Below are 19,779 nucleotides of genomic sequence, written 5' to 3'. Positions count from 1 at the left end.
CAGAGATGATTTACATTTTTCATCCCTTATTCAGAAATCAATAAGAACATTACAGTTGAAATTTGACTACTCCCTTATAGTTACAAAAAAGCAATTTACAACAGATTTGACCATTTAAGGGATGAATTGCATTACATTGTTTCTGGAGGTGAGGTGGTCATTGCGTGGTGCCTTGAATGGCATGTGACTATGAGAGAGTGACTGGGGGTTGTCTTATGGGCGTTACTAACTATGGATGTAAAGATTTTGTATAAAGGAAGAACTGTATCCTTTGTTCAGAGAGAGCTTTTGCCATGACTTTGTAAGCCCTACGAGGTGTGTGTGTTAAAAGTTCCTCCAGAGAGACCTGTGGACACGATTGGCAAGCATGGTGAAGAGTGTCCAAGGTTTCCCCAAAGGTTGGGATAACTATCTGCTCGGCATGGACGGGTTGGACTGAAGGGTCTGTTTCTGTGCTATACATCTCTATGAATCTGTTGGGATTTACCTCATGCATTTCATAACCTCAGGATACAATAGAATAGCAATTTGTTGTATCTTACAAAAAAAATTAAATCACCATACCCAATAAAACTTAAGACAAAGTTCACTTCAGTTTGGGGAAAGCCAATTTAAAACGATGAATGCTGGAATACCCGGAAGCTGCTGCTGAAGAAAACCTCCATGCTGGAACAAGACCGTTAAACCTAGAGACTGACATGCCAAGGTGAGACCACCCTTCCAGGACAAGCCGGCTACTGCGCTGGGATGAGACCACCCGCCAGGCTGTGCTTTTCCAGCAACATACTCTCAACTCTGATCTCCAGCATCTGCAGATCTCACTTTATCCAGGCTGCTGGAATACCCAGAATGAGACCTCCACACTGGGAGTACAAAGTTAAAAATCACATAACACCAGTTTATGGTCCAACAGGTTTATTTGGAAGCACTAGATTTTGGAGCACTGCTCCTTCATCAGGTAGTTATGGATTATAAACTCGTAGGATACAGAATTTATAGCAGAAGTTTACTGCAATTATATATTTAAAAAGACCTGGATTGTTTGTTAAGTCTCTCATCTTTTAAAATGAGCATGTTGGTTTCAGTTCTTTCATATGTAAATCCCAGATCTTTCTTAAAGTTACATTCTCAAGTGAACTTTAACAATAGGTGCCATTTCGGTCCAGATAATGCATTGAAGGTGTGAAATGCCCTGTGTGAGGCTGTCTGTGCCCCAATGTTCAGACTAATTCTAATCTAAAAAAGGAATTTATAGAATCTTACATGGATTTAATCAATTTTTGAGCAAAATAAAACGTAATTCTGCAAGTACAAATTCACCCCACAAACGTCTGTGTGTGTGTGTGTGTGTGTGTGTGTGTGTGTGTATGTAGTGCAGTGTGGTCACCTGTAATGTGACATGAACCGAAGGTCCCGGTTGATAGGTACCAAACTTGGCTATCAGCCTCTGCGCGGCCACTTTGCGTTGTTGCCTGTCCTGAAGTCCACCTTGGAGGATGGTCACTCGAAGGTCTGAGGTCGAATGTCCTGGGTCCCAGGATTTTTAATTTTGTACATCCCAGTCCAACACCGACACCTCCAAATCAATGCTGAGGGGAGACCTCCAAGCCAATCTGAGTCTGCTCTGCCGGACTAGATCCGCAAGCCGGTCTGAGACCACCAGGTTGGGCCACTGGAATATCCAGAAACAACCGCCAAAGGCCTCCATGCTGGGACAAGACCGACAAACCTGGAGACTACCACTCCAAGTTGAGACCATCCCTCCGGAATGAGGCTGCCATTCTGGGTCATCACTAGGTTGAGACATGCTGGCTTTTGCACATATAGGCTATTTGGCTCCATTCAGTTCCTTCCTTTTGCAAGCAGCAGAGGGATATGCTGTTTGATATGATCAGCCCGTCTTTAGGACATGTAGATTTCTCAATAAATCTTGGCAATTAACTGTTAATAATCATTAATTGTTATATTCTCCATGGCATTGCCTCTGTCAGTAAGGTTCTGAAATCATAGACTCCACACCAACCCTCCGAAGAACATCCTACTCTATCCCTGTAGCCCTACATTTCCCATGGCCAATCCACCTAATTGCTCATCAATTAACACTCTAATATCAGGCTGCATAAATGTTGTTTTGCCCTTTTGAATTGTTATTCTTCTGAGTTGTCCTGATGAGAGCATGAAGAAAAGTGTGTGCATATCACCCAACGTGAAATTTTAGTATAGTGCTGAGTAAATGTGGCACTGTAAGACATACTGGCTTTTGAATGAAATGTTACATTGCAATCAAATCTACCATAAATTGCAGACATTCCTCTTTGACAACCAAACTATTTTGCCTCATTTTGGGGAACTGAGGATGTGAAACATTGAGAATTTCATATTTGCTGATGACTAAGCACTGGTGTTAAGAATTTACTAAATGTGTGATTAGTGAAAGCCCATTTATAATCAGTTTCCTAGTGACTAAAAAAGGGGATGATTCACACTTTCATTCTGAAGAGAAAGCAATTCAAGAGGAAAAGGGAAGCGTACATAAGGTCCAGGCAGCTAAGAACAGAATGAGCCTTGGAGGAATATCGGAAGAGTAGGACCAGTCTTAAATGATGAATCAAGTGGGCTAAAAGGGATCGTGAAATAGCTTTGGCGAGCAGAATTAAGGAGAATCCCAAAGCCTTTTATTCTTATATAAAAAGCAAAAGGGGTAACTAGAGAAATAATTGATCCACTAAAGGATAATGAAGGAAGGCTGTGTGTCAAACCTGAGAGAATGGGTGAGATTCTGAATGATTACTTTGCATCAGTGTTCACTGAGGAGAGGGACATGATGAATGTTGAGATTAGAGATAGAAGTTTGATAACTCTGGATCACGTTGACATAAGTAGGGAAGATGTGTTGGGTAGGCTAGAGATTATTAGGGTGGACAAATCCCCAGGACCAGATGGGATCTATTCCAGGTTACTGAGAGAGGCAAGAGAGAAAATAGCTGGGGCCCTGACAGATATCTTTGTAAATCCTTAAACACAGGTGAGATGCCGGAGTACTGGAGCGTTGCTCATGTTGTCCCCCTGCACGAGAAGGGTAGTAAGGACATTCTAGGTAACTATAGACCAGTAAACCTGACGTCAGTGGTGGAAAGGTTGCTGGAGAAGGTACTGAGGGATAAAATCTATTTATATTTAGAAAAGAATGGACTTATCAGTAATAGGCAACATGATTTTGTGGTAGATTCATTTAAGATGCATTTGAACAGATGTATGAGTAGTGGGGAGCAGAGGGATATAGATGCTTAGGAATTGGGCGACAGGTTTAGACAGTAGATTTGGATCAGCTTAGACTTGGAGGGCTGAAAGGCCTGTTCCTGGGCTGTAAATTTTCTTTGTTCTTTGTACTTTGTTCAAATTTAAATGTCTTAATCTACCACAAACACAAACTCATACCGAGACAAAGCAAAAAACTCTACATTTTCAAAACATCCTATGAAACATCTTGAAACTGAAATAGCCAAGATGACCCTCTGTCTTTCAAAATTCTCTGCTCAAGTATTTTCCATGTTTGGAAGTGTTACCAAGCTCAGTTATGATGCTGATAAACCCATTTCAAGGATACAAAAGTACAATGTTATCTGGTCAGCAAGATAGGAAAGAATAAATTGCCTTTGTCAATGTATTCATTATTTTCTTTGTATTCTTTATGAAGCATTTTGCATTATGGTACATTATTGTAATCTAACTTTTCCCAGTGTGGCAGATCTCTAGGTGGTGTCAGCTTTTACTAAGTGGTAACATCCCCACCTTCAAATCAGAATGTTATGTCTTCAAGTTGCACTCCTGAAACTTGTGCATATAAACCAAGTTGATACTTTGGTGTAATGCTGAATGAATGTGGCACTGTAAGACATACTGTCTTTTGGATGAAATGTTAAAGTGCAATCATATCTGTCATTTCATGTGGATGTATAAGATAAAATGATACAATAAGTACTTGAAAATAAAAACAACCTCCCACGAGGAGGGTGAACAGTTCATCCACTTTACCAACACCTTCCATCCCGACCTCAAATTCACCTGGACCGTCTCAGACTCCTCTCTCCCCTTTCTAGACCTTTCCATTTCTATCTCGGGCGACCGAATCAACACAGACATCTACTATAAACTGACTGACTCCCACAGCTACCTAGACTACACCTCCTCCCACCACGCCCCCTGTAAAAACGGCATCCCATATTCCCAATTCCTTTGTCTCCGCCGCATCTGCTCCCAGGAGGACCAGTTCCAATACTGTACAGCCCAGATGGCCTCCTTCAAGGACCGCAGATTCCCCCCAGACGTGATCGATCGACGATGCCCTCCACCGCATCTCCTCCACTTCCCGCTCCTCCGCCCTTGAGCCCCGCCCCTCCAACTGCCACCAGGACAGAACCCCACTGGTTCTCATCTACCACCCCACCAACCTCCATATACAGCGTATCATCCGCCGTCATTTCCGCCACCTCCAAACAGACCCCACTACCAGGGATATATTTCCCTCCCCTCCCCTATCAGCGTTCCAAAAAGACCACTCCCTCCGTGACTCCCTCGTCAGGTCCACACCCCCCACCAACCCAACCTCCACTCCTGGCACCTTCCCCTGCAACCGCAGGAAATGCAAAACTTGCGCCCACACCTCCTCCCTTACTTCCCTCCAAGGGATCCTTCCATATCTGCCACAAATTCACCTGCACCTCCACACACATCATCTATTGCATCTGCTGCACCCAATGTAGCCTCCTCTATATTGGGGAGACAGGCCGCCTACTTGCGGAATGTTTCAGAGAACACCTCTGGGACACCTGGACCAACCAACCCAATCACCCTATGGCTCAACACTTTAACTCCCCCTCCTACTCCACCAAGGACATGCAGGTCCTTGGACTCCTCCATTGCCAGACCATAACAACACGACTGTTGGAGGAAGAGCGCCTCATCTTCCGCCTGGGAACCCTCCAACCACAAGGGATGAACTCAGATTGTCTCAGTCAAATCCCTCGAACTCAGCACCGCCTTCCTAACCTGCAATCTTCTTCCTGACCTCTCCGCCCCCACCCCACTCCGGCCTATCACTCTCACCTTGACCTCCTTCCACCTATCGCATCTCCATCGCCCCTCCCCCAAGTCCCTCCTCCCTACCTCTTATCTTAGCCTGCTGGACACACTTTCCTCATTCCTGAAGACGGGCTAATGTCCAAAACGTCGAATCTCCTGTCCCTTGGATGCTGCCTGACCTGCTGCGCTTTTCCAGCAACTCATTTTCAGCTTTTTTCAGGTTAGAGCAATGTTACTTGTAGAGTTCCACGAAGATCAGTCTTAGTACCTTAATTATTCAATATTTATATTAATGATTTGGGAAAGGGGCTGAAGTGTAATTTATCTAAATATTTTCATGATACAAAAATTGTGAGACAGGATGGTGTGACGGGGATCTAAGGAATCTGCAAGGGGATGGAGATATGTTGAATGAGCAAAACATTGGTAGATGGAGTTTACGTAGGATTGTATGAGAGCATGCACTTTGGTGGAAAGAAATTGAGCAGGCTTCAAGTAAATGCAGCACTCAGAGATCTGGGTATTCTTGTGCATGAAACACACAAAAAAACTGATATGCAAATACAGCAAGTAATTGAAGGCAAATAGAATTTTAGTTATAATTGTTGTGGAATTGGAGTTTAAAAATAGAGAAACTCTGTTACAATTCTACAGAGTATTGCGAGCCTGCACCTGGAGTACTATATATATTTTTGGTCCCCGTTTTCAAGGAACTATATATTGACAGTATAGGCAGTTCAAGAGGGCCAAATGGCTACTCTTGCACCTACTTAATATTTTCTTAAGAGTTGTTGAAATATGGATCCAGATTTAATAAATACAATTAGTACTGATCCAGATTATTGTACAAGACAGACTGTTCCCATATTGCAATGGTTAAATATTGTTATATAAACAATCAAAGCTTTGCTTCTCATCTGAGAGGACTAAATGTTTTCTAAACATTTTGGAAAATACTTCTGAGTAAATCTTTTCTGTTTTATGCATTTTGCTGTTCACACTAACTCCTGAATGGACAGAAATTTTTGTTAGCCTGAGGCTCAAAACATTTCTCAGGTGCCTATCCCACATGGCTTGGTCCATCTCTCAGTAATTCCCTCCAGGCTATTACGCTCTGTATGGAAGGATTCTCTGCACAGTCTTCTCCTGCACAATCTTCAATTCGTGGAGACATTCGTGATATCTGAAACATTAACTCTGCTTTCTCTCCACAGATGCTGCCAGACCTGCTGACTTTTTCCAACAATTTCTGTTTTTGTTTTTGCGTCCATTTCCTTGCCCTTGTCTCCTGGTTGAAAATGCTACCTAGTAGATTCAGGTGTCCCTAGTGAAGGGCATGCAACATGGATGTTCCCTGGCACATTTGCAATCTGGAGTAGAGCATGTTTCACTCAAATGTTCCAGGTCAGATTTGTTAATTTGTGGATTTCCAGGCTAGTTTTAACTCTTGGGTGAGTCCATTTATCACATCAGTAAGAATATGCAATCCTTATTCTGTTAGCATCTCGATTTACTTCAGTACCAGTGGTCCTGAATTTTAACACATGGTGCAGATGGAGATGGGACAGCGAGAGGATCTCCTCCTAATCTGACTCCTTAAACTGATCCAAGTGCTGGGAACAATGACTAGATGCCTACCTCTATTTGGTAGCAGGGTCAGTGTAACATGACCACCTCTGCGGTAGGAGCATGCCGTGTACACTGATAACCCAACTGATCAAAAATCTATCCATCCTCAGCCTTAAATTTCCACAAGGACTCTGCCCCACAGCTCTGTGTTCCAAAGATTCTCAACACACTTGAGAGAAGGAATTCTTCCTTACCTCTGTTCAATGAAGAAAAATTATGTTTTGTTTGTTCATCAGTTTTGTTTTACATTAGGTTCTCCTTTTTCTGTCTTAAAGAATTTGTTTTCACAACTACAATGTTTTACTTTTAGTTAAAAATCACACAACACCAGGTTATAGTACTACAGGTTTATTTGGAAGCACGAGCTTTTTACTTTTAAGAGGCACTGACTTGGCTTAGTTCCTCGTGGAATCCTATGAAAGACGTGGGGGGGGGGGGGTTAATATAGTTTTGGAAATGCAGGTGTCTATGGCAAAAGCCTCACAAGTATTCAACAAGCAGAGGCAAATAATTATCCTAAAGGATGGTACAATTTATTGGACAAACTGAAGTTCCCCTTGCTGATTGCATCAGACGCTTAGAATGTAGTTTGTACACATTCGTTAATTGTGCTGGTTTTGGGAAGGATAATACTTACGGGTGAACTTGGCGATTTATCGATGCAAGCGACTTGTCTGAACGTTTCTCTTTTGTGTTTGTGTTGGTGTTGTTTTGCAGAGAGCGGACGGCGTTAGTGTTGGATGTGGCGGAGCGGTGGGAGGAGGAAGCTGAGCGCTGAGCCCCCGGGGAAGTGGAGGCTGGAGCCAATGAGCGGCTGGTGCTGGCAGCGCCGGAGTGCGATCCCTTTAACAGCAGGAAGGAGCAGCCAGAGGAACCGGCAGCATGGAGGCTTTCTGCAGTATAGGAGGCTCAGATGCCTTCTGGGTGAGTGAGTGAGTGAATGTGCCTCATGTCTACTGTGTACCGAGGATGGAGTAACCCGGGAGGGCTGCAGGGGGACCGCTAACTGTACTGGCTGCTCCCGGCCTGGCCGCCGCTATAGGTTCCTGCGGCCTGGCTTCCACTCTTCATGTTCAAGAGGGAAGGCTGTAGGAGATGGAGTTCATTTCCATCCCGCTGTGTTCACTGGTTCCCCAACCCAGGCATTGAACACACAGCGGTGGCCTGCTCTCATACCCATTTCAGGCTGGGTGTATTTTTAGAGAGCGGCTCGTGTCAAACGCATGTCCTAGTTAAGTGACACAGCATTACTGTGCTCAACAAGGAAAGTCACAGGGTTTCCTCCCAGAGTCGGCTTAGTGCCATTAATCCCTCCTTTCCTGAAAGAAGGGCAAAATACTGTCCATGCTGGAAATCTGAAACAAACCCTTTGTTGGGGGAACTCAGTAGGTCCAGTAACAAACAGCTCTATTTCTCTCTCAGTAGATGTTGTCAGACCTGCTGAGTTCCTCCAGCAGTCTTTGTTCTTAATCCTTTGCTGACGTTCCTAATCCTAAATTACCTGAGTATATTTGTTGTTAGGTCCACTATCCTGACTTGGCACTGTTTCAGCTGCTCTTTCACAGCACTGGGTCAGAATCCCTCCCTAATGGACTGTGGGTGCCCCTGAAACCCAAGAACTACAGTGGTTCAAGAAGGCAGCTTGCCATCAACTCTAGAGTAGACAAGCAGGAGGCTGGGAGAACACAGCAAGCATGAGGGAGTGGAGAAGTTGATATTTTGGGTGTAACCCTTCAGGACTGAGGGTGGGTGCAGATAAAAGGGGTGGTGGGGGCAGGGTGGTGAAGTGGGGGTTGATGAAGATAGGCAGAAGGTATGACCTGGTTGGTCAATGGGAGGAATTAATCTGGCAGGTGGCTGGAAGTGAGGAGGAGGAGTTGGAAAGGGACTCAGGAAGGGAGGTAATTTGAAATTGGAGAACTCCATGTTGAGCCCTCCAGAATGTAGGCTGCCCAGGTGGAAGGTGAAATGTTGTTCCTCCAATTTGCAGTTTGGTTCGTTGTGGCAATGGAGGAGGCCAAGGATGGTCATGTCGGAAAGTGAATGGGAATTAATATGGGCAGTGACTAGGAGGTCTTGTCGGTCCCTGGGATCTGGCTGAGATGTTTGGCGAACCGTTCCCTCAGTTTACATTTGGTCTCCCTTATGTCTAGAAGACCACATTGGGAGCATCTGATACAGTAAACTAGGTTAGAGGATAGGCAAGTGAACCTCTCTCTCACCTGGAAGGACTGTTTGGGGCCCTGGATGGAGGTGGGGTGGGTGGTGCAAGTTTTGCATCTTTTCCAGTTGCAGGGGAAGGTAACTTAGGGTTCAGGGGCGTTGTTGGGGAGAGTGGTGCAAACCAAGGACTGTCGAATGGAATGGTTCTTGTGGAAGGTGGAGAGGGATGGGAGGGGAAGATGTTCTTGGTGGTGGGGTTTAATTGGAGTTTGCAGAAGTGTTTAAGGATGATGCGTTGGATGCAGAGACTGATGGGGTATTAGGTGAGGAAAAGAGGGATTCTGTCTTTATTGCATTTGGAGGGATGTTTTAGAGCAGCAGAATGGGGAATAGAGGTGGTGTGATGGAGGGCTGTTTGGATGATGGGGGGCTGTGTGTGTGGGAAGCATGTTGTGCGAAATAGTTGGGCATCTGGGATGCTTGAGAGTGGAATGTCTCCTCGTTCAAGCACATGGTGTGGAGGTGGAGGAATTGGGAGAACAGGATGGAGTTCTTACAGGATACTGGGTGCCATCAACTCCAGGGAATTGGGGATAGGCAGGAAATGCTAGTTCAGCCTGTGCCAATCACCATCCTGTGAAGGATTTTGTTTTTAACAGTTGAAAGCAACTTCTAGCAGAGTCAAGGTATTGACGATGGTTGGTAGCGAGGAGTAGAAGCAAGTGAGTTAGGTTGATTGTGTTTGTGTTCTTGGATAAGTTGGAAAAATGAGCAGTTTTGACAGGTGAGCTGGACCCTGTAATGTTTTATATGATCTGTCTTTATGGGTTCAGTGCCTGGAACCTTTTTTGAGTTTGTATAGCTTGGACTTGAGCATGTTGAGATAGTGGCACTAGTAGTTTGGTGAATGCAAGGCCAATGGCTCGAAAGTTGAACTGGGTGAGGGTCTTTTTTTTTAAGATGTAGGAGACAGTGGTGTTGGAGTGGGAATGTAAGAAAGTGATCAGAGATGGATTTTAATCTGTTTTGGGTAATATGAGTATTAAGGTCACAAGATGGGAAAATGGAGGGGATGGCCTTGAATATAAGTGAATTAATCTGCAGGGAGGTATTATTCAAGGGAGCTCAGGAGGGCACTGAAGTCTGAGGAGAGAAAATGATATGGGTTGTAATGAAGGTTGAAATTGCTGAAGGTAGGAAGCCGTTTGTTGCAGAGGCTGAAGGAAGAAAGTCGTGAGGAAAGAGCAAAGAACAGTACAACACAGGAATAGGTCCTTCAGCCCACTAAGATTGCACTGATATATGCCTTTCTTAACTAAAAACCTTTTGCGTCTACCTATTCATATATCTCTTGAGGATCCTCTTAAATGTTGCTGTTGTATCTGCCTCCAACACTACCTCTGGCTATGCATTCCAGGCACTTACCACCCTCTGTTTTCAAAAACAAATTTTGCCTCTCTCATCTCCTTTTCGATTTTCCCCCCTTTTCCCTCTGTTCCTGAGTAATTGACATTTCAACCTTAGCATAAAGACTTTGACTATCCCTATCCATACCTCTCTTAGTTTTGTAGACTTCTTTGTCGCTCTCAGCCTCCAAAGTTCAAGTGAAAACAAACCAAGTTTATCTCACCTTTCTTCATAGCTAATACCCTCCATTCCATACAACATTCTGGTAAACCTTGTCTGTATGATTGTGTAGTTTGTGCTGTCCATGTAGCACCTTAGTCCTGGGGAAACCCTGTCTCATTTTGTTTACAGTATCAGTTGTATATGGGCAAAATGATAAATAAAACCTACTCTACTCTAAAGCTTCTGCATCAATATGGACCCAGCTCTGATCCTTTCACAGATCTCTGGTCAGAAAATCAACCCTTCCACCACGGTCTTCTATGACTAATCTATATCCACCTTACTAGCTCACCAGTCTTGTCCCATGTGTTCTCACCTGAATCAACTTGCCATGGGGTACCCTGTCAAAGGCCTTGCTAAATTCCATGTAGGCAACATCCACACTGAAGATTGCCAACAGAAGCAAATATCAATTGGTTGCTAACATGACACAGAACATTCCAGAATCAGTGAATCAGGAAGTAGAAGGGAGAGGGCAGCAGAGGACAACCTCAATCACCAGAGAAATGAAACTGAGTAACTGTTTGGAGCTTGGCATGTGCCTGGAACAAATCCATCTCCCTGCCATCATAACCTAGCTTTGTTACTTCCTCAAAAAACTCAATCAAGTTTGATTCATGACCTCCCCTGCATAATGCCATGCTAACTATCACGAATAAACCAATATGTTCCCATAGGTGAGTGAACCCTGTCCCTAAGAATCTTCAATAATTTCCCCACCACTGACATAAGGCTCACTTGCCTGTAATTTCCCATATTATCTTTGTTGCCCTCCTTCAACAAAGGAGCAACATTGACTATTCATCATTTGTTTTGCCTATGGCTAAAGAGAATACAAACCTAAACAAAGAGTCAAGTGGGCATGAATGTCCTTGATAAATGGAATTAAGGAAAATCTGGAAGTGTTTTATATATATAGAAGGAGCAAGAGGGCAGGTGAGGAAAGGGTAGATCCATTCCAAGGAGGGAATTTATATCTGGAGCTGGAGGAAGTGGGTGAGGTCCTTAATGAACTCTTTGCATTGGTATTCACAAAAGAGGACATTTTGGACGGTGAGTCTAGAGAGGGGTATGTTGATATTCTAGGGCAAGTTGATATGTAAAAAAGGTGATTTAGGATATTTTGAAGAGCATAAATGTAGACACGTCCCCAGGAACCTGACCGCATCTGTCCCAGAATACTGACTGAGGAAATCTTTGGACCCTCTTCAGTCAAAGGAGAGGTTATGTTTGTGAGAAAGTCAGTGTGATACTTGGCTGGATGATAGAAATGGAGGATTTTAAAGGAATGGTGGAATAAAGTATGCTACTTGAGAAAGAATGGTAGACCAAGGTAGAATTGGAGAGGAGGGCAACAATATGGAAGGTTAGCACTGCTGCCTCACAGCACCAGGGTCCCAGGTTTGATTCCAGCCTCGGGCGACTGTGTGGAGTTTGCATATTCTCCCTGTGTCTGCGTGGGTATCCTCTGGGTGCTCTGGTTTCCTCCCACGATACAAAGATATGCAGTTCAGATGAATTTGTCATGCTAAATTGCCCATAGGTTAGGCACTTTAGTCAGAGGGAAGTGGGTCTGGGTGGGTTACTGTTCGGAGAGTCGGTGTGGACTTGTTGGGCCGAAGGGCCTGTTTCCACACTGGATGGAATCTAATCTAATCTAGTACTGTGTTGCGTTGACCTTTCATCATGAGTATATGACTTAGATGAAGGAATGGAGAATTGTACATTCAATGTTGTACTTAGCACCGAATTGAAGCACAGTAAGTTGTAAACATTGAGTGAAAACTTATGAAGAGACATACACATGAAGTCATAGAGCCATAGAGATGTACGGCATGAAAGCAGGCCCTCATCTGTAACACTAGAACATATGAAGTTCAGGTTAGGTAAGTGTGAGATCTTCCACTTTGGATCCTGGATGGAAAGAGTGGATGATTTTCTTAATAGCAAGAAGACTTGTGATTTGTGGAGGAGCAAAAAGATTTGGCTGTCCATCCACCTAAATCAGTAAAAGTTAGTGCATTGATGTAAAATGTAATAAAAAAACTATTAGAATGTCAACCTAAAATTTGAACCACATGCTTCTGTCTAACTAGACATTTCAGAGTTTGTAGGTTTGCTTGAAGCTACAGAGACTGTATAACTTTATCTAGAGCATTGTTTTACATGATGCTTTCTGTATGATTGTAAAGTAAAATGAAGGAATATACCCAAGCTCGTACAGATATTTTTCTGGTTGTATTCTCTTCTTACCCCTCAGTTCATTGCTTCCATTAGTTATTTCCTGTTTGGGTAATAGAAGTGTTGATCCCCCTCCAATATTTTTTGAGAAGCAATAGATGCTAGCTAAATAATAATTTCAATAATTTACCTGCACCTCACAAGCTTTTAGTCTACTCTCATAACTCTTCATGTGAATTGATGCCAGGGCTTTGTTTGAAAATGTATATGTTAAATACTCTGGGACATTTTGCTACATTAAAAGGTACTATATAAATATACTTTTTTTTTATTTTGAACCATCTGTTCAGCTTTCTCTGTTACATCTTTCTCTTTCCCAACAAGCTAACACACCCCAGAGATTTCTCCCTGGTGCTGAACCCACCAGTCTCATGGTTGCTTTCTTGCATTCTTGAGTTCTGTCTGACCTGATCCTGTCTGAGACCCCTCCTCTCTCTCTCTTGATCCTAAAACCAATAAACTGTGAACATTGAATATCCCTTCCTGGCTTCCATTTGAGGTGGTGTTGTGTGTGGTTCTTACTCCTTGGAAACTGTACATCTTTCAAATCTGATCCTAAAAAAATTCAATCTTTTGATTTGCACACTTCCTGCCTGGTCTCTGCCTCTCTCGTTGTTTAATGTGCTGATCAGATGGTTACTTCTTGACTGACCTTACATGACACATAATGGTTGATTCCCTTAATTAAAGGTCTATAACTTATCAATTAATAACCAGAGCAGAATTCCATTGCTGAGGGAAAGCTAAATGGGTTTCTTCACATTTAAAATGGTTTTCACTAAAGAGAATTGAGAAGGAATGCACTTTTGGGCTGCTCTTAATCTGAACATCTACATCTCTCTATCTTGTTAGCAAGCCCAAACTGTTCAGCTATAACCAATCACCTAGTTGTTGGCAGGTGGATGAGCTTTGTCATTGCCAATTAGTTGCTTGTTGCAAACCAAGTTTATTGGGTATAGGGTTAAGACAGGACAGAATGGGTTTTGGACAGAACTTGAGAATGCAGGAAAGCAGCTTGTGGGTTCAACACCAGGGAGAAATCCCTGGGGTGTGTTGGTTTGTTGAAGAGCAAAATGTAGCAGAGACTCCTGAACAAATGGTTCATCAAAAACTTGTATTTGTATAGTACCTTTTCAATGTAACAAAATGTGCAAAATACTTGATGCATTTTGTACACAACCCTCTGCACCCAGTTTGTCCGTAAGCTAAAATTGAATTGCTACCTGTTCAAGAAGTTGTATAAATGATGCTTGTAATCAATCAGCTTACTTGGTTTTCAAGACAAACTAGGCAAAAGTGAGGACTGCAGATGCAGATTAGAGTGGTGCTAGAAAAGCACAGCAGGTCAGGTAGCATCTGAGGAGCAGGAACTTCGGGCAAACGCCCTTCATCAGAAATGGAGCCAGGGAGCCACCAGGGTGGAGAGATAAATGGGGGTGGGGGAGAGGTGGGGCTGGGCAGAAGGCAGCAAAGAGTACAATAGGTGAATGAGGATATGGATGGAGATGATAGGTCAGAGGGGAGGGTGGAGTGGATAGGTGGGAAGGGAGATTCGCAGGTAGGACAGGTCATGAGGACAGTGCTGAGCTGGAAGGTTGGAACTGGGGTAAAGTGGGGGGGATGGGAAATGAGGAAACTGGTGAAGTCCACATTGATGCCCTGGGGCTGAAGTGTTCAGAGGTGGAAGATGAGGCGTTCTTCCTCCAGGCTTTGGGTGGTGAGGAGCGGCAGTGTCCTGCATGTCCTCGGTGGAGGGGGAGTTGAAATGTTGGGCCACGGGGCGGTGGGGTTGATTGGTGCGGGTGTACCAGCGACATTCCCTGAAGCACTCTGCGGGATGGTGTCTAGTCTCCCCAATGTAGTGGAGATCGCATCGGGAGCAACTGATACAATGAATGACATTGGTGGATGTGCAGGTGAAACTTTGGATGTGGAAGGCTCCTTTGGGGCCTTGGGATGGAGGTGAGGGAGGAGATGTGGGCACAGGTTTTGCAATTCCTGCAGTGGCAGGGGAAGGTGCCAGGAGGGGAGGGTGGTTTGTTGGGGGCATAGACCTGACCAGGTAGTCACGGACGGAACAGTCTTTGCGGAAAGGGGAGGGAAATATGTCTCTGGTGGTGGGGTCTGTTTGGAGGTGACGGAAATGTTGGCGAATGAAGGTTGGTAGGGTGGAAAGTGAGGACGGGGGGTTCTGTCCTTGTTATGACAAATGACCATCTTTTAAACCACTGGCTCCAAAACAGTGTTCTCTCGCTTCAGTCCACAAAAAAACCTCACAAAAAATCATGGTCTTTCCATCTTTTTCTACAATCAAACCTGTTTACTTTCTTTATTCATTCATGGGATATAGACACTACTGGCTGGGCCAGCATTTACATCCCATCCCCAACTGCCCTTGAGAAGGCAGGGAGTCCTGTTGTCTTGAACTGTTGCAGTCCAATTGTTATGGGTACGTTTAAAATGCCATTGGATGGTGAGTTCCAGGATTTTGATTCTGGGATAGTGAAGGAATGGTGAGACATTCCAAAGTCAGGAAAGGATCTTTGCAGGTGGCCATGTGTCATGTATCTTTTCTGTTGCCTTTTTAGATGGTACTGGTCATAGGTTTGGAAGATACTGTTTAAGGAGCCTTGGTGAATTTATGGAGTTCATTTTGTGGACTCAACACTGCTGGTACTTAGTATCAGTGTTGGAAGGAGTGAATGTTTGTGGATGTGGTGCCAGTTAATTAGGTTGCTGTGACCTGGATGGTGTCAAGCTTCATGTGTTGTGGAAGCTGCACACATCCAGGTTAATGGGGAGTATTCTATTGTAGATGGTGGATAAGCTTTGCAAAGTCAACAGGTGAGACATGCTGCAGGATTCCTAGCCTCGACCTTGCTGTTGTAGCCACTGCAATTTTATGGTGAGACCAGTTTGGTTTCTGGTCAATGGTAAACCTTAGGATATTGGTTTATGGGGGATTTAGTGATCATAATACCACTGACTGTCAAAGAGTTTGAATACCAGTGAATAGCCTGCTAGGCTGTTTCAGAGTACAATTTAAAAAGTCAACCACACTTGTGGGTCTAGGCATTTAGATGGGTATATGAATAGGAAGGATTTGGATGGATATGGGCTAGGTGCTGGCAAGTGGGACTAGATTGGGTTGGGATATCTGATCGGTATGGATGGGTTGGACCAAAGGGTCTGTTTCCATGCTGTACGTTTCTATGACTCTATGAAGTTGTGACTGAGCCAGACCAGATAAGGATAGCAGTTTTCCTTCCTTAAAGTGTGTTAGTGAACTAAATGGATTTTGAGAATTAGTAATTATCATCAGACTTTGATTTCCAGATTTTTTTTTTATATGCATCAGCACACACCCACCATCAAGTACTTCCTGACGACCTCTGAAGGGTATTTTGGTGCATTGTTCTTCCTTACTGTTCTAATCTTAAACCTTACAACTTCCACACTGTAAGGAATCGAATCTAATCTAATCTAATCAAAACACTGTTAGTCTGTCTCCAATTCTGACCTCTTGTACATCTCTCACATCCTTTCCCTCAACATTTGTAACTGTGTCTCCAACTGTCTAGATTCTGAGCATTGAAATCTGACCCTTAAGCCTCTCTGCCTTCCATTTTACACCTTTTAAAAACTTTATTCAAAGTTTTTAAATATCTCTTCCTTTTCAGCTAATCAGTTTTGCCTGACTGAGTTCCTTTTGAGTGATTTTTATATCATTTAAAGGCTGCTCAGTCTTACTTACATTAGCTGGTGGTGCCTTCCAAATGTTCTGATTTTGGGAAATTCTTAGTTTTTGAATGTGTCTTAACTTATTTAGTCACAATTAACTGACCACCATTAAACACCTAATCTCCATATATTAGAACACTGAGGGGTTTGATCTTGTCCATCTTATCCTTGAATAAGTTTGTCTTTCTGAGAATTTAAAATGACTAATGAGATGCATGGCCATCTTCATAGTTTTGTTCAGATTTGTTTAATTTTTTCGATAAGTTGTGTCTATGGAGCTAATGCAGAAAAGTGTAAATGGCAGTGAAATACTTGAGAACAGATTTCAGAAATATTTTAATTTCTCATTATATAAAGATCACCAGATGAGCTCTGCTCATTTTGCTTATAGTAGCAGTTAAACAATGTTAGGTTTTGATATGAAAAAGTGTGGACTTGCAGAGGCTGGAGATTAGAACCAAAAAGTATGCTTGAAACGTCGACTCTCCTGCTCTTTGGATGCTGCCTGACCAGCTGTGCTTTTCCAGTACCACACGTTTTTTGATTCCGGTTTTGATATGAGTTTGGTGAAGGCAAATTTTTCAGTGAAGCTAGAGACACGAAGCACATGTCTTAGCAAATGATTTGGTGGTACATTGGAATACAAATATGCTTTTCCTCCAAAGAAATTGGGGGTAGATTGTTATATGTCATGTTATTTTTTTATCGTCTTGTGATTAGAGACCAATGATGTGTATCTAGGAGATAAATTGATGGTTGTTCTGATGAAATGTTTACCCATGCAAATAACAACTGTTTAGATAAGGTTTGTTGTGCAGATAAGCAAATGAGCAATGCTGGTAGACCACAACTGGAGAAAGTACATCCCTGACTGGTCTGATATGGTTCTTCTGTGATTCTTTTGGCCAAATATTTTCGTTCTTTGTTTAGTATATTGGTGTTAGATACACACATCTGTGAATTGCCTTTCAATGTTGTCTGTTTAATTTTACACATTCAAATAGTTTAATTTTCCTGTTTGGAGAAAGATTTGAGAAAATTGGACAAAATAAAATTCTTGCTAATCCTGAATAGGAGTGTATGTTTAGTAATAAACACGTGTAACACAGCTAGCTCTTCTTGTTTCACCAGTCTGATGGGCTGACTCTTCTTATTGTGTGGGGAGTATTGGTTCTCTGTCTAAGTCTCGGCTTCTACTATGGTTATGAAGATTCTGTTTGAGCTATGTCATAACTAGAAGAAAATGTTCTTGATGGGACATAATTATGAAATGAATTGTTGTACAATACTGTAATTTTGAGATATTTGCAACGTTATTGTACATGCCAAAATATAAAGATCTGTGATGCTAGGAAAAGTTTCTTGTTGTTATCTTGTATGAGAGAATTTTGACAGAGATACACAATGGCTGTGTAGAGCTGGATATGTTCATTTTGGAAGATGTTCAATAGATTTCCTGAAATGTGTCCTTTTTTTGAAGGGTGGGGGGGGGGTTAGAGTTTGTGGGAGGTTGTTCCTGGCAGTGGAGGGTGGCTGCGAGGTGAAGAGAATGACAAAGGACATACGGGGTTGGGGGTGGGGAGGTGGTTGGGTGGTAGTGTACTGTTGGTTGTGAACTTTGTATCTGAAATAACTGCACAGAGGCTAGTATACTGTCACCCGCTCAACTTTTATTTATATCTGTGCCAGCTTGAAATCAGCCCCTGAAGACAGGGGACTCTGAATCTCCTGTTTACTCTTTTTTTTTCCCCCCTTCTATCCCGGCATTACTGCAGTAGTGCTCATTTTTCCAGTGTGTATGTGTGTGTGTGTAAATTCAGGGACTCTGAAGACACCATGTGCAAAAGACTTTATTCAGTATTTCCATCACCAGGAAAACACCCATGTGGCCAGGGAACCAGTAACCAGCAAAGCTGTTAAGGGCAAATTCCTCTTTTTTTTTATATTTTTTTTTTCTGAAATTTTTTTTCTCTTTCCCCCCACCAATACTATTGCTGTACAGCAGTAGTGCTTATTTTCCGCCATATTAGCACTGTTGTGTGAGAGTGCAAGGACTCAGTGAAAACATCATGCTTCAAACAATTTTATTCATACTTCTCCCACCAGGAAAAGCGTGCATGTAGCCAGGGACCGGTAACAAACTAGGCCTAATAAGAGGAATTTCTTGGTTTTTTTTCTTCAGGACCTCTGACGTTCTTGGTTTTTAAAATTTATTTTCCCCCACACTACATCTAACAGCAGTAATGCTAATTTTTCCCCAGCACCCATGTCGTGTGTGTGCGCAGGCGTAGGATACAGTAAAGAACAACGAGTGCATAAATCTTTATTTATGTTCCACCACCAGGAAGAAAGGAAACACCCAAGTTGCCCGTGACGAGCAGTGCCTTTTTTGACAAAGGGAATTTCTTGTTTATATCTGTCAGCCAAGGCTCACTGGCACAGGTTAACAACATAATCAAGGAGCTCATAGTCAAAATTAAATAGTCCAAATTAAACTTTTAGAGAGACATGTCAGTTCATTCTTCTGGCCATTCTTCAGTCCTGTTGTGTACCAGCCTAGCCATCTTGTCTGGCTACATTGAATTGTGGCCAGCAGGCTAACATTTGCAGTATTATACAGGTTCCTAGCAGCTAGGCCAGACACAGCGTGTGGAGAAAGTCAGGACTGCAGATGCTGGAGATTCGAGTTGAGAGTGTGCTATTGGAAAAGCACAATAGGTCAGGCAGCATTTGAGGAGCAAGAGAATCGACATTTCAGGCATAAACATCGATTCTCTTGCTCCATAGATACAGCATGTGCCCAGACTACTGTCTGGAACAACATATCCTCTTTAGCTGGAGAGCAAAAGAAATTCAGTTTTGAGCCCAAGCAATTTCAAAGCCATGGAAACTGTTTGTTGACTTTGTACATTCTACTTGTTATTTTGGATGTTGATTCAGCGCTTTAGAAAACAAGGCCAGAAAAGTAAAGAAATTGGGCTGTTGTCTAACAACGAATCCTATGACACTGAAGCAGAGAGGGAATCAAATTTCCTTTTAGAAAGAAAACTATATGGAAGGTCAGTAGTGTGCAGATTTTTGTCAGAGAGAAGCAAGTTATCCTGAGAGAAAAAGGTCTGTAACATCAATGATGCAGTTTTGTCGTCTCTAAAATAGGGCAGAAGAAAAGTTGAGGGGCTTAGAAGTTCTATAAGATCTAAAAACTCCACAAACGAGGCATTAATGTCGCAGAGAAGGAGGCATCCCGCAAGATTAGTAAATGCATGAATTTGAGGGGTGTATGCTCAAATGAGT

The 19,779-nt window shown here is 42.9% G+C and overlaps 1 protein-coding gene across 2 annotated transcripts in view; it reads left to right on the top strand.

Annotated features, from left to right (window-relative positions):
• Positions 1–7,549: 7,549 nt before the first annotated feature.
• The window catches only part of abcc1 (ATP-binding cassette, sub-family C (CFTR/MRP), member 1), a 104,339-nt gene continuing 92,109 nt past the window's right edge, over positions 7,550–19,779 (top strand). For both annotated transcript variants that reach the window (XM_060840425.1, XM_060840424.1), the window contains exon 1: positions 7,550–7,635. In XM_060840425.1, the coding sequence (XP_060696408.1) occupies positions 7,594–7,635 (42 nt within the window). In that variant the 5' untranslated portion in view covers positions 7,550–7,593. The remainder of the gene's footprint in view (positions 7,636–19,779) is intronic.

Source organism: Hemiscyllium ocellatum, chromosome 20, assembly GCF_020745735.1.
Source record: "Hemiscyllium ocellatum isolate sHemOce1 chromosome 20, sHemOce1.pat.X.cur, whole genome shotgun sequence".
Lineage (NCBI taxonomy): Eukaryota > Metazoa > Chordata > Chondrichthyes > Orectolobiformes > Hemiscylliidae > Hemiscyllium > Hemiscyllium ocellatum.
Note: the sequence above shows the minus strand (reverse complement) of the source record. Positions and strands in the feature narration are given on the sequence as shown.